The following is a 12,858-nucleotide window of genomic DNA, read 5'->3' as shown; positions in this document are numbered from 1 at the left end:
ACGACGACGTCGCTTTAAAAGTTTCTCCACATGAAACTGAAGGTTCCCCCGCGCATCAAGCAGCGCGGGAGGGGGCCGAAATTTCGGCGGAAGCATTTGATGCTCTACGGCACGAGGTGCAACTTCTTCGTGAGGTCCTTGCTCGGGTTGAGAGCTCTTTTGAGGCGGTTCGGGACCGTCTTTCGACGCTGGAGCGTCAGCAGCCTCGTTTAGAGGGCCAGCTGGACATCCTGGTGAAGATGCAGCAATCTACGGCACGACCGCCTGTCTCGGCGCAAGCGCCTTCAAGTCCACGTGGGAAGGGTCCCGATATGGCTTAAGCAAGCCAACGAAAGACACTGATGCGTACGCAGCTTGCTAGGAAGGTTTAGCGTATAAGCTAGGCCTTTCTTGGCCACGACCGTAAATGGTCCAATAAAGCGCGGGCGCAATTTGGTCGTGAAGACCGCGGAAACCAAGTTGAAAGGTAGATTCTTAGCGTTCAGTAAAACACGGTCTCCGACCATATAAGACTTAACTTTTTACAGCTTCTGCCTTTGGTATCTGCTTGTTATTTTTGTTTGTCTTGGCTATCAGCCATCGTATCCCTAACATGTCTTATAACGCTAAATCGCGTCGCGAAAAACTCGCTTATTTGTTTCCGAACGGTAACAGGGCTGATATCAGCAAGCCTATCGGCTTATCCTCCCCCATCAAGCCCTGAGCCACGCAGTGGTATCGTTAACGGAACGCGTGGGTGGGTGAGACCGTTGACATAGAACGGAGTATAGCCTGTAGAGGCATGTACAGCTTTATTTAACGCATACTCCACAACTGGGAGCATGGAGCTCCAGCGCTTTGGTGTCTGAGCACACACACTGCGTAAAACGTCTTAAATTACACGATTGACACGTTCCGTTTGACTATCGGTTTGCGGATGATCCGCAGTGGACATATCCAATCTGGTGCTTAGCACTCGGAAAACTGATTTCCAGAATTTTATTGTGAACCGGGGGTCCCGGTCCGAGACAATTGCCACTGGTACACCGTGTTGTCGAAATGCGCGATCAATAAACAGCCTTGCTGTACCTTTCGCCATCAATGGAATCCGGCATAGCAGCTAAGTGAGTCATTTTGCTCATTTGGTCAACAAAGACCACGATGCCGGAGTTACCGGTCGAATCTTTCGGTCGAACGAAAACAAAGTCCATTCTTATGGACTTCTAACAACCTATGGGTACGGGCAGACTTGTCAGTGGCGCAGCAGCATGCACCGAGAATTTAACCCGTTGGCAAGTTTCGCATGTGCGAGGGTATGTGGTGACCTATTTATAAAGTTTGGGCCACCAATATATTTGGCTGACAGACCGCTAAGATCAAAGCCATAGTAGATTGGCCGGTTCCTAAAAAACGAAAGGAATTGCGCAAGTGGTTGGGTCTCGCCAATTATTTACACAAATATAGCGAAAATTACGCTGATATGGCTAGGCCATTATCTAATCTCCTTAAAAAGGATACAGAATAATGCTGGACTAGCACAGAACATAATGCCTTTCGAGTTGTTCAGGATAGTCTAATCCATGTTCCGATCCTGGCACTGCCAAATCCAAATTAGCCTTTCGGTGTCGTCTGTGACGCATCGGATTTTGCCATTGGCAGTGCTCTGTTACAAACAGATGCTGATGGACGTGAACGTGTTATTGCGTTCGAGTCTCGACAGCTTAACGCTGCGGAAAAGAACCATCCAGTTCATGACACAAAGAGTTACTTGCTATGAAGTATGCTCTCGTCAAATTCAGAGTTCATTTGCTTGGCTCTAAGCCGTTCGTGATACATACAGATCACGCGTCATTATGCACTGCGACTAAGTCGCCCATCTCTCACAGAGAATGACCCGATGGCTATCCGTTTTTTCGCGGAATACAACTTCGAGGTGAAGTATAAGCCTGACAAGCAGAATGCTTTGGCTGATGCGTTATTACGCAGGCCGGATTATCAGCTCTCTCATTTAACGACTATCACGTCGCCTATTACTGAATTAATCCGTTCGGTTTACGCCAAGGATGAACAGGGGTGTTGCTCTGCTACGAGCTCTAAAGAACTCTGAATCAGGTATTCAGTTGTCGGCACGTTTGTGTGCAAGTTACATCGATTTTTTTATCGATAACGACCTGTTGCTTTATTGCACGGACTCTGCGGACCCTCCGCGTGTTGTTGTACCTCATGTCGAGGATTTGAAGTACCGAATCCTCTACGAGGCACACGATACTATTTTTGGTGGTCATCTCGGTCGCGAAAAGACCTAGGGCCCTCGCTTTCCAATAAAGCATCCCATAAAAGGAATTTCGTCTACGCCAAAAATGCATTTAAATGCATTGGCATACAATTTATTTTTGCGCATACACTCGAGCACTGCTCGCAAATGGTCTAAATGGTTGTCCATATCCGACCGACCCTGCTCCTCACAACTTTGGACAAAAATATCATCGAAATAGGTCTGTGCACAACCTCTATGATCCATTTTACTCCTTAGTTAAGGAATTCCAACACGTGGTATGTAATAATCCACCATCTGTCTTACCTCCGGATAGCGTTGCTCGTCATGAAATTGACTTGGTTCCAGGAACCAAATACTGTGTCACACAACAGTGGCCTTTACCACGGGAGCAGTGTGACGTCATTGACGATTTCTTCCGTGCTAAGCACGAGGCTGGAATGGTACGCGAAAATAAATCTCCTCATTCGACACCGACATTTTGTGTCAAAAAGCCAGATGGTAAATGGTGCACTGTACATTCTTATAATAAGCTTAACGCTGCCACTATACCAGCAGAAACTCCCATTCCTAGAAAGGATGTTCTTCAGAACAATATGGTGGGACGTACAATGTACAGTGCACTGGACTTAGTCGATGGTTACTACCAAATGCTCATGCGAGGTAGCGATATCCCGCTTACTGCGATGAGCACCCCAAGTGGTATTTTATGAGAGTGGATGGTTATGCCACAAGGGCTTTCCAACGCTCCGGCAACATATAATCGTCTAGTGACGCAACTGTTCCGCCCTCCGTAGGATCTTTAAGGATCGATGACCCATTCCACGCACTAAGTGCAGCTTTCGTGTCATCCAGGACATCTTCGTCTAGAAGTGACGATGAAATTAACTCAATTGCTGGTCGAATGACTACCATCTCAGATAAGTCGTCAGCCTTTAAGGCTCGGCCGCACTCATTAATAGACATTTCGTTTAGCTCTAAAAGAGCATGTAACGATGGGATTGCCTCAATGGCTAGTTTCCCCCTCAGTGTTACCGGTTACAATATTTACAAGCGTGTGTAATTGTTCACTCATTTCACTTCGTGAGCGTATAAGCGCTTCACGTCCCCGACTTTTCCAGCCTGTATTGGTTCTATACCAGACATGGTGTCTAATTGGACGTTAGGTAACTCAACTTCCTTATCCAGTGAACATTTACGTGTCGCTTCACGTGCATTAGAAGGATTTAACCCAAAATGCTCTGGCGAACCGCCAATAGTGTCAAGGTGGAGAACTACGGGCTCGATCGAAAAGTGGGATCTCTTGGACCAGCATGACAAGATGCTGCTCTGTGCAACAGTCATTCAGTCAGTTGACATCACCGAGTGAGGAGCACTGAACGCCATCTGCGTGCTCCTGCCCAACCTCACTCCTACGGACACTGAGACTGCCGTAGTAATGCCGCAAACGAAGGCGTCACTACACTTCATCTCCGACACTGCGCGCGCAGCCATCGAAGGCTTCCTCAGCAGTCCAACTGACTGGCAGCCTGTCCTCGATCTCATCACAAACGAGAAACAGGCGCCGATGCGTCGGAATTAAGGGCGCCTCGGGCGCTCCTCGAGCTGCGTCAGGGCGGACACCGGTGCGGCTCGTGGCGAGTCGCAGCTCGCACACGACACGGGGTTTTCAGGACTCCAAGGCGAGACCTTTCGGGAACACCATCGGACTGCACACGCAGAACGTTGCGGGACTGCCGAAGGATCCAACGCGGTGCATGGAGTGGTTCTCGCATTTCAGGCAGCGGGAAGATCGTGAACCGGTGGACATAGTTCTCCTCCAAGAGATTCGAGTCGTGGAAGGGGAAGCGAACAAGATGAACGCGCTGTCCTGCGCGGTATGGAGTTTCAAGGCTGCACCGACTTGTCGTCACCTCGTCCGCTCGGTGGAAGAGGTCATGGACCAAAGACGTCAATCACTGGCTCGAGACGTCGCTCGCCGCGGAAAGCGAGGAGCACACAGGGCCGGCAATGACGGCGCGCGAGAGCGCAGCCGCAATGCGACAGCTTCAACGCCGGCAAGCAGCCATCCGAGGCCTCGCAGGAACGTAACTTTTGAATAAGCAGCGCAGCGACTGGATCGCGGCCGAACGGATATCTTAGGTCGGAGATCGTACCTTAATATACCTCATCTTCATCGTCATCGAAACAGAACAACTAGTTTCTTTTTAGTCAACAACCGCAAGATAGAAACAAAATTGGTTCCAAGCACCTGTTACTGTCCAATAAAGTGTCGTTACGGCATGTCGAGGTCATAGTATTTTTTTATAAGTAATTGAAGAGTTGTGATGTAAAAAAAAAACAATTTTGCTTTAATTTCCATCTTAAATCTTGGGAGATTAGATTGTGGAACGACACCAATTTGAATTTTGATTATCAAGTTGCATGTCATAAATGCTTTAGGTTGATAAAATCAAAGGTAGTGCGAAGACACTCCTTCCAGTGCCCACAGCAAGAGCCAAAATATAAAGTAACTCATCTTGTACATATAAGCGACAGGTAGTTTACTTATAGTTGTGCAATGAGGTTTTTTTCCGTGATAATATATTTGACTACAACTTGTTCATGCAGAGCAATCTCGAAGTGCTTCTTATGGACTATGTCACGCCTTGGCGTTTGGCCAGCTCGACATATGCGATAAGAAAATCATCTGGTGGGCGTTAGGGTCAGCAGTTATAACAGCAACATATCACGCGAACGACTATTGCTGCTTGTAAGCTTAGACTAGGCTATATCCAGTTGATGTTGTCGCTTTTCAAAGATTTTGATTTGTCCTAACTGTCAATTCTTTCCATTATCGTTAGAATATAATTCAGCGGCTGGTCCCAGCTATTCACAGAGCGGCGTTTCAATGATGGTTATTATTTAAAGCTCTCAGAGAAAAGAAAGCAAAATAGAGGAGGAAGCATGCGCTGTGGAGCGAATAAAGAGATTGTTAGTTCAGACTGCTTTCGACTTCTAAGCTTGATATCCGAGGTTCAAAATGATGTGGTTGTGGCAAAATTAGTTTTGGAAGAGCTCGAGGTGATGCGATTAAGCTGCTCGCTTGGAATGCTATCTTCTGTGAGTCTTGAAGAATTCGAAGCAGAAATGCTAAGACCAGAAGATTTTGACAGCGATTTCGCATTCTTTCTCAGGAAAGAAGTCTTTGGAGCGGGCGAAAGTGTAGGGGCTGGCGGCATAAAGGTAGTATCGCTATTTGGGAAGCAAGAAGCTGTGACATTTGAGTTGAAGAGAGGTGGATACTGGTCAGATGAGATGGAGATGCATTTACATAAAGAAGATCAAGGAATTTTTTGTGTTTCTGAAAAGGATGTTGATAATTAATCTCTAATTGTATTTAGCTGGATTCATGATGATCTTTTCAGAAGGGTTCGACTGCGGGATACGGCGACGTACGTGCTACGTTTTCTGACTTGTCTAAGCCCCGATGTGATATGTTGCCTTTCACGTGACGATGCAAATACTCTAAATGAAGCCGTTGGATCGATGAACACCTTAAATGTGGACGTTTGGAAATCATTTTCGGTCGCATTTCATGTTGAGAAACAGGAGCAGGAAAAGGATAGCGTTAATTGTACGAAACTTGCGCAACTGTCATTGGCTAAACATCGTTTACCTCAAAATGGCCAAATTGTAAAGGGAACTTATCCAGCGTATGTATTTACTGAACAAGTCCCAGCGACAAAATGTACGACCTTGCAGAGGAGGACATTTTATTCTATGCAGGAGGTTGTTACTTATGTGGTTGAAGTGGCAAGGCAGCGCAACATGCAAATAAGATTTGTAAATTCGATACCAGTGGATTTCAAGAAAGAAAGTCTGAAGACTGCAGCCCAGTGGCCGGAGTCTGAACTGGAAGGTGTCAGCGCGATGCTGGAGCGTAGTCTACAAACTTTAAAGGTCCAATCCAAGGAGCAAGCTCAAGCGCTTATTGAAGATTTTTGCGCAACAATGTTCTCCCATCAAGACAGGTTTTTTAGCTTGGACTTTCTGATCGAGGAACACAATAAGGAACCCGCCTTTGTGGCTTTACGTAAAGTTTTAGATGATTTGCCGCTGAATCGTAACATATGGAGCAAACTTGATTGTGCGACCCAGATGACACTACTTCTACCCAGTCGTCTTAGGCGTCAATTAAAAGCAATCGCTTCGCACTTTCATGATAATTTAGAAACCTGTTCTGAAGAAGAAGTAGCAAGTTCCTTAGCAAAATATATGCGAGATTTTACTGTATCCGACAAAAAACTTGTGGATAGTAGTGACGGGATTATAAGTTATTTCTGGAATATAATAACGGGTCCAAAAACATATTCGGGCGATTTATTGTCAGACAACTTCCGCAAATGCATGGAGATGCCGCTGCAAGAAGCTTATAAGGCTTGGTCACATTCAGTTGCGAAATACATCAACGTTGCTGAGAGCGCTTTACCGGCAGCTTTGACGGAGGAAATGCAAAAATCACTTGTTTTATCGTGTGAAGCAGACAAGACTAAATTAATTTCGGATGCTTTTAGTAAATTGCGAAGCACATGGCGTGAGCAACACATAGAAGATTTAACTACGACGATTCGTTTACGTTGTTTTAACGATAAAATTATTTGTGACGTTACCGAAGAGCAGTTGAAGGATCCGACTGACTAACTCAATATTTTCAAGCTGGAGCGGAAAGAAAACGACGAGATTACTTTCACAGAATTGGGGAAATATCGCCTCGGTACGGGTGCAGTTTTTTATAAAGCATATACTGTAAAGAATTACTGTTTAGTTTTGGTGACGATATTACGGGAACGGACAGTACTCGAGTGCATTGACTTCTCAATTAAATTAAGCGCTCGTAGTAGTAGTATTGGAAAGGTTTTATTCAATCGAGAAATCCCTCTGAATAGCTGGCTCTGTGATTTCGATGCTCTCGAGCGCGTTGTAGCATTTGCCGAAGAGAGTGGACGAGTCGTGCTGTACCGATTTAACAAGCAGTTTACCACTTTAGAAATTTATAAGCAAGTTAAATTATCGCTCCGCACGGCTCTTGCGCTCCCAGCCGCCGAATTGCTTTTAGTAGACGGATTTATTTATGCGACGGACGCAAATGGGATGATTCAATCGGTTAATGTGAATAATCAGCAATCATCTCGAGCTGTAAACATTCAACCTTTGGGTCTTCGTAATTCGTCGCTATTCGCTTTAGCTGACAATATGGCCTTAGGATTCGTGAGAACACTTGAAGTTTTAGATACGACAGAGGGCACTCAGTTTACTAAACTTTATGCTGTGGCTAGTGACGATTTCCGCAACATTCCTGTTATTCATGTAGAAGATTTAGCACCCCCTTTTAACAATCTGTGTGTCCAGAGCTTAATGATTTGCTCGTTGTAGTCAGTGAAAAGACACGTGATGTGATCGTGTATCGTCTTGTAGTGACCGTGAAAAGGGAGTCATTTCGGATCCAGCACCCGAAAGAGCATTCTGTCAATGGGAACACGACATCTGATTTAGCAGAAGGAGGCGAAGCGGATCATTGGCTTCGAGAGTTTTATCACTTGTATGAAAAGTTTCCTGTGCGTGGTTTAATCCAAGACGTTGACGATAGCCGCGTCCCATTAAGATTGCACTTTATAGCATGTGCTGCTATGACAGATGCCGTGAAGAACAGCGGCCGCAATTATTTTCAAATTTTGATGCGCGACCTGCGCAAACTGAACAAACCTCTTTTTGGAATGGATTTGACACAGGACATGGTATTTGAAACCGAGGTAGTGATGAGTAAAGTTGCTGTCAGACCCCTCCGACGATTTCTGCTAAAGTTGGTCACTTTTGTTCCCATTCAAATTTGTCGTGCTGAAGCGAACTCGCTCACCATCTTGACAAACGGGGAAGCAACCTCGATGGACAGTCGAGGGCACCTTGTTCAAGCTGTCCAAATTGCGCGCTCAATTCGTTTCGGCCTGTTGTCGCCTTTGCTCGAATCGTGGCCAGGGCGGTGTGTTGCTATTACTTGTATGGGAAAACAATCAACGGGCAAAAGTTATCTGCTAAATCATCTGACAGGATCGTCATTTGCCATTGCTGGAGCCCGATGCACCGATGGAGCGTGGATGTCAGCCCAAATCCTTCCGAAAAATAACGTTTTACTCGTCACTCTTTACTTTGAGGGCCTCATGTCTGTTGAGAGAACAGAACAAGAAGACATATTTTTATCAGTCCTTAATGCATCCATCTCGATGCTAACCATTTTTCGGATGGAGATGCGGTTTGATAAGGATATCGAGGATTTGTTTGGACGTTTCCAAAAAGGTGTTCGTTTATTTAAAGGGGACCCAAGACTATTTCGAGGTAAACTGTACATGTCGGTTAAAGACGTGAATTCAAATGCCCAGCAGGGAGTGATGAACGAATTTGCCACCAACATTCTAAAGCTGATCAGTTTAAATAAGGACAGTAACTTTCTTGTCGACCACTATTGTGGACAGTTAGATATCAATTGCTCTCCTCCACTAGGGACGATTGGCTACTATCAGTCGCTGAGACACGCTCAAAATTACATAGAGAACTCCTTGTGTGCGGGAAATGAAGGCTTTCAGAATGGGAAGAAATTTTTAGACTGCATTCGCTTAGTTCTCGCAAAAATCGCAATTTTGGATTGGACTTCTCTAGACGCGAGTGCAAAGCAATTTCAGTTGTCAGAAATCATCTCTCAATTACCTGGTCTTATCCGGACTGGTTGCATACTTCCTTTCGATTACAAAGCAAGAGAAGAAGAAATTGAACAATACCTTAAAGAAAATATGTTACAGGCTCATAGTGAGAAGGTAATTAATGTGGATTTGGCGACACTGAGTCGTGAATACCCTACATTGAGTGCAAAGTGGGAACAGTTGAATTTATTGGTCGATCTCGATTCATGTCTTGACTGGAATATTGATGTGGGTTTCGATTGTTGCTCGACTGAAGATAATATTATCATGAAAGTTCATGAATCGATAAAGCAGTTATACCAATTGTTTTTAACGAGCGCAAGAATTAAAGAGGGCAAAGTGCTGGGAGTGACTGTGGCCGATTTCGACATTTTTTTGTCATTCTTCGTGCGTCGTCGCAAAGCCCGAATATCGATGTACGTGAAGCAGATACTTGGTGGTATCGTTCCCGACGAATGGAAAAGGAGTCGAACAGCAATATCTCGGGCGATTCCAGATTCTTTTGTCACGCTGTCAAAGTAATTGCAATAATTGTCGGCTGGGATGTATGAAAGGTGCTGCCCACCCTGAGATCAATTCTCACGACTGTGGAACGGACCACAAGTGTGCAGGGAGCTGCAAATATTGTAATGTTAGCAAGCGATCCCCGGTGGTTCGAAGAATCAAGAGGCAACTAGTCGGACAGATTCTGTCGTGCGTTAAAGAAGCACGGCACGAGGGAAGATGTGAGTGCCTTAAAGGTGATCATACGTGTGGCAAAGAGTGCTGCATGGCGAAGTCGCCAAACTGTGGCAAACGTTGTTCATTGCACCTTGAGCACTCAAATTTGCACAAATGCGATGTAGCTATGCATGCATGCGGTGCCAAATGCTCCGCTCAGAACTGCCGTGGCCAATGCGTTCTAAATATTGAAGAGCCTCATACAGCACATAAATGTGTAGAAATACGTTGCACGCAACAGTGCGTCATGGACGGATGTAATGAAATTTGCGGCACGATGAATCATTTCCACGGCCAAGCGGACGTTTCAATTGTGTTTTCGATTGAAAATGTGAAAGGCACTACGTCTTTTGACGCTGAGTCTTCAGTTCCAGTCATTCCTATGTGTAGCAAAGGACACGAGTGCCAACCTATGTGTGACGAGAAGGGGATATGTCGAGTTGATGTATTTCTTAAGCAGTCTTTAAAGACATTTAAAGGCGTTCATGTAAGCTTTCAGTAGAGTTTTCAAGAGATGCATGGGGCTCGGAAGAAATGCAGTATGTTGCTTCCTCCTGGTCAACAGACGCACAGCGGTACACACTCATGTGATTGGGAAGAGAGAGCCAAGAAGAGTGGAGACGAAACGATGCACTATTGCGATGTCCGCTGTCCATGCTGTAGCTACTTTTGCAGAAAAAACTTCAATCACCATGGTCCGCACGCAACTTCGCACGGCAACATGCGAAATACGTTTTTTTTTGTCGGACACTGAGGATATCAACGTTGATGAACGCAAGTACAAGGCGGGAGAGTTAGGAATCGCTGAAATGTGCAATTTGTACTGCTCCAAGATGGGTCGAGAGCACGTTCACTACCTCAATTGCGATAATGGGAATAGAGACAATCGTGTGTACACTGGAAGCACATCCGATCAACGCCGCCATTGTACGCGAAGATTAGAACCTAAACTGGAAAAGGAGATGGACGAGATTTTACACCAACAGTTTTGGAAAACTTTAGGTTGGGAAGATCCATGCACGTCCAAGGTGGAGCTTGAACTCTTTAATAAGTGTGGCTATAAGTGCGATGCTCCCGACCACGACGACAAACCTTCGTACTGCGTCCTTCCAGCATGGCACAAGTCCAATCCAAATTCTGGCTTCGATAAATTTACGTATGTGAAAGGACACAAGTTTGACTGTTCACACGTTTCAAAGGGTGGAAAAATGCACCATGTGTTTGTATTAGATTGCTCAGGCTCTATGAATGGTCAGCCGTAGGCAGATCTTATGGCAGCTTGGAAGGAATATATTTACAACCGCATTTCGTACGGAGCTTCGTTAGATTTGGTCTCTGTTGTCACTTTTGACAATTACGCACAAATTGAATATGAGGCACGAAATCTCACGACTGTGTCGACTGCTCAAATTAATTCCCGTGGTGGTGGGACTAGCTATGCAACTGGTTTGCGTTCAGCGAGCGAAGTTTTATCGCGAATGAACTATGGCGAGTACAAGCCAGCTATTATTTTTTTTAGCGATGGCCACCCGTGCGATGCGGCTGAGGGTGAGCGTCTCGCAGCGCACATCCGAGAATGTTTCGAGAAAAATGGATTGCAAGCATATGCAGTAGGTTTTGAAAGCAACAATTTGAGGATATTGGAGCGAGTTGCAACAATGCTAGGCGTTACTTATCACCAAGTGCTAACGGGAAATGAAGTCAAGACTACATTTCACGATATTTCAGCCTCTTTAAGCACTCGGGCAGGTTTGGCATTGTCAAAGCCGGACCATGAACGGAATTGTGTGCTATGTGCGCAAGACTTGGCATCGCGTGAGACTGTGAAACTAGATGGATGTAGTCACGAATTCCACAAGGTTTGCATGGACGTAATCGTGCGAAACGATGAAGATCGTGCTCGCTGTCCATCATGCCGCCGTGATATTTCTGTCGGAAAAACGCTTAATTTCTTGACGTTGTGTTCGCGATTATAGCTGATTTTCAGAAGTCTTCATGTTTACTACCAAAGTGAAGAAAATCCTTCTGCAAATCTAAAATACTACGGTCCCTCGGAAGAGATCCGTTAAAAGATAGTTACGCAGAAACCATGAAATGACTACAAAGATGACATCTTGACCCAGTCGTCTCCTGTGTCGCTTGATCAGTTATCACAAGAACCTTTTGCATCAGCGTCGCGGCCGCTATGTATTAATTGTAGCTGTTATCATCATTTCGATCCGAGAGGGCATTTTGTTTTTGCGTTGTAATTGCCTGTGCGTATTTTTAATTATTCGACGCAAAATTATTTTCTTTACGAGTTTGCAAGTATCATAGGGTGATTTTTTTCAAGGCATTTCTAGACATGGTCGCGCACGAAAGTGGTAACGTGTCTTTTAATATGGTCCTCATTAGAAGCGTAGGCTGGCGTAGTTGTCGAAGTGTATCGCTACGCGCTTTCGTATGATCCTGGGCGAAGGAAAACCTAAGAATAAAAACAATGCGATTTCATTCACACGCGGGGAAGTTTGTCCAGTCTTAAGATGCCTCAGCTCTTGTGTACCGCCGATATGCATTCTTCGACGCAACCTGTGTCAATAATCGGCATGCGGAAGTCACGGAAATGCCCGTTCGTTGGCCAAGCTTGAAACGTGGCAGGAATTGGTCTTTGGGACGCTCTCGCAGCGCGTGCTTGCGGATCCATTGTACATCGAATGCATCATGGCCATCCAGATGTGTTTGATAAAGTCTTGGCGATTACTCGTGGTGGCGTCACGAATGCCTTGAAGGGTATTACTATAGGCTGAAAGAGCCACTTCGCTCCGTCATCCCCGTTAATGTGTTAAAAGATGTCTTTGCAGTAACCTACGAGGCGGCGTCATTAAAAAACGAACTTGAATTTGATTCAGCCTGGTAAAGCAAAAGATGTCGCGTTGTCTCCAATGTCCATGTTGCAAAGCAAATTGGCCAATGGCGCAGGTGAGACTTCGTTGGCCCGAAAGCGCATTGCATGTGGCAGTTGATGTTTTTTTTGCTTGAACGCCATGGTTTATTCGCATACGGTGTTTTCGTATGCTACATGGATGACGTTTGCCACGACATTTGTATACATCTTTTGCGAGGTGTACATAGCGCTACTCGACCAATTGCTCACGTGACAGTGATTTCACG

The 12,858-nt window shown here is 45.4% G+C and overlaps 6 protein-coding genes across 6 annotated transcripts; all 6 read left to right on the top strand.

Moving 5' to 3' along the window:
* Positions 1 to 4,011: 4,011 nt before the first annotated feature.
* Positions 4,012 to 4,356, top strand: CCR75_002386 (uncharacterized protein; the record flags this gene model as incomplete). Its single annotated transcript, XM_067960483.1, has 1 exon — positions 4,012 to 4,356. One exon carries the CDS (start codon positions 4,012 to 4,014, stop codon positions 4,354 to 4,356), a length of 345 nt encoding a protein of 114 aa, XP_067819181.1.
* An 844-nt stretch (positions 4,357 to 5,200) lies between these two features.
* CCR75_002385 (uncharacterized protein) lies at positions 5,201 to 5,620 on the top strand (the record flags this gene model as incomplete). Its single annotated transcript, XM_067960482.1, has 1 exon — positions 5,201 to 5,620. The coding sequence occupies one exon, from the start codon at positions 5,201 to 5,203 to the stop codon at positions 5,618 to 5,620; it is 420 nt and encodes a 139-aa protein (XP_067819184.1).
* A 396-nt stretch (positions 5,621 to 6,016) lies between these two features.
* Positions 6,017 to 9,510, top strand: CCR75_002384 (uncharacterized protein; the record flags this gene model as incomplete). The annotated part of the gene is made up of 3 exons (XM_067960481.1): positions 6,017 to 6,872; positions 7,062 to 7,635; positions 7,674 to 9,510. 3 exons carry the CDS (start codon positions 6,017 to 6,019, stop codon positions 9,508 to 9,510), a joined length of 3,267 nt encoding a protein of 1,088 aa, XP_067819183.1.
* Positions 9,511 to 9,955: 445 nt separating this feature from the next.
* CCR75_002383 (uncharacterized protein) lies at positions 9,956 to 10,210 on the top strand (the record flags this gene model as incomplete). Its single annotated transcript, XM_067960480.1, has 1 exon — positions 9,956 to 10,210. One exon carries the CDS (start codon positions 9,956 to 9,958, stop codon positions 10,208 to 10,210), a length of 255 nt encoding a protein of 84 aa, XP_067819186.1.
* Positions 10,211 to 10,400: 190 nt separating this feature from the next.
* CCR75_002382 (uncharacterized protein) lies at positions 10,401 to 10,970 on the top strand (the record flags this gene model as incomplete). Its single annotated transcript, XM_067960479.1, has 1 exon — positions 10,401 to 10,970. The coding sequence occupies one exon, from the start codon at positions 10,401 to 10,403 to the stop codon at positions 10,968 to 10,970; it is 570 nt and encodes a 189-aa protein (XP_067819185.1).
* A 9-nt stretch (positions 10,971 to 10,979) lies between these two features.
* On the top strand, positions 10,980 to 11,684 carry CCR75_002381 (uncharacterized protein; the record flags this gene model as incomplete). Its single annotated transcript, XM_067960478.1, has 1 exon — positions 10,980 to 11,684. The coding sequence occupies one exon, from the start codon at positions 10,980 to 10,982 to the stop codon at positions 11,682 to 11,684; it is 705 nt and encodes a 234-aa protein (XP_067819188.1).
* Between the last annotated feature and the right edge of the window lie 1,174 nt (positions 11,685 to 12,858).

This window comes from Bremia lactucae, linkage group LG15 (assembly GCF_004359215.1).
Source record: "Bremia lactucae strain SF5 linkage group LG15, whole genome shotgun sequence".
Classification (NCBI taxonomy): Eukaryota; Oomycota; class Peronosporomycetes; order Peronosporales; family Peronosporaceae; genus Bremia; species Bremia lactucae.
This window is presented reverse-complemented; position numbering and strand designations above follow the sequence as displayed.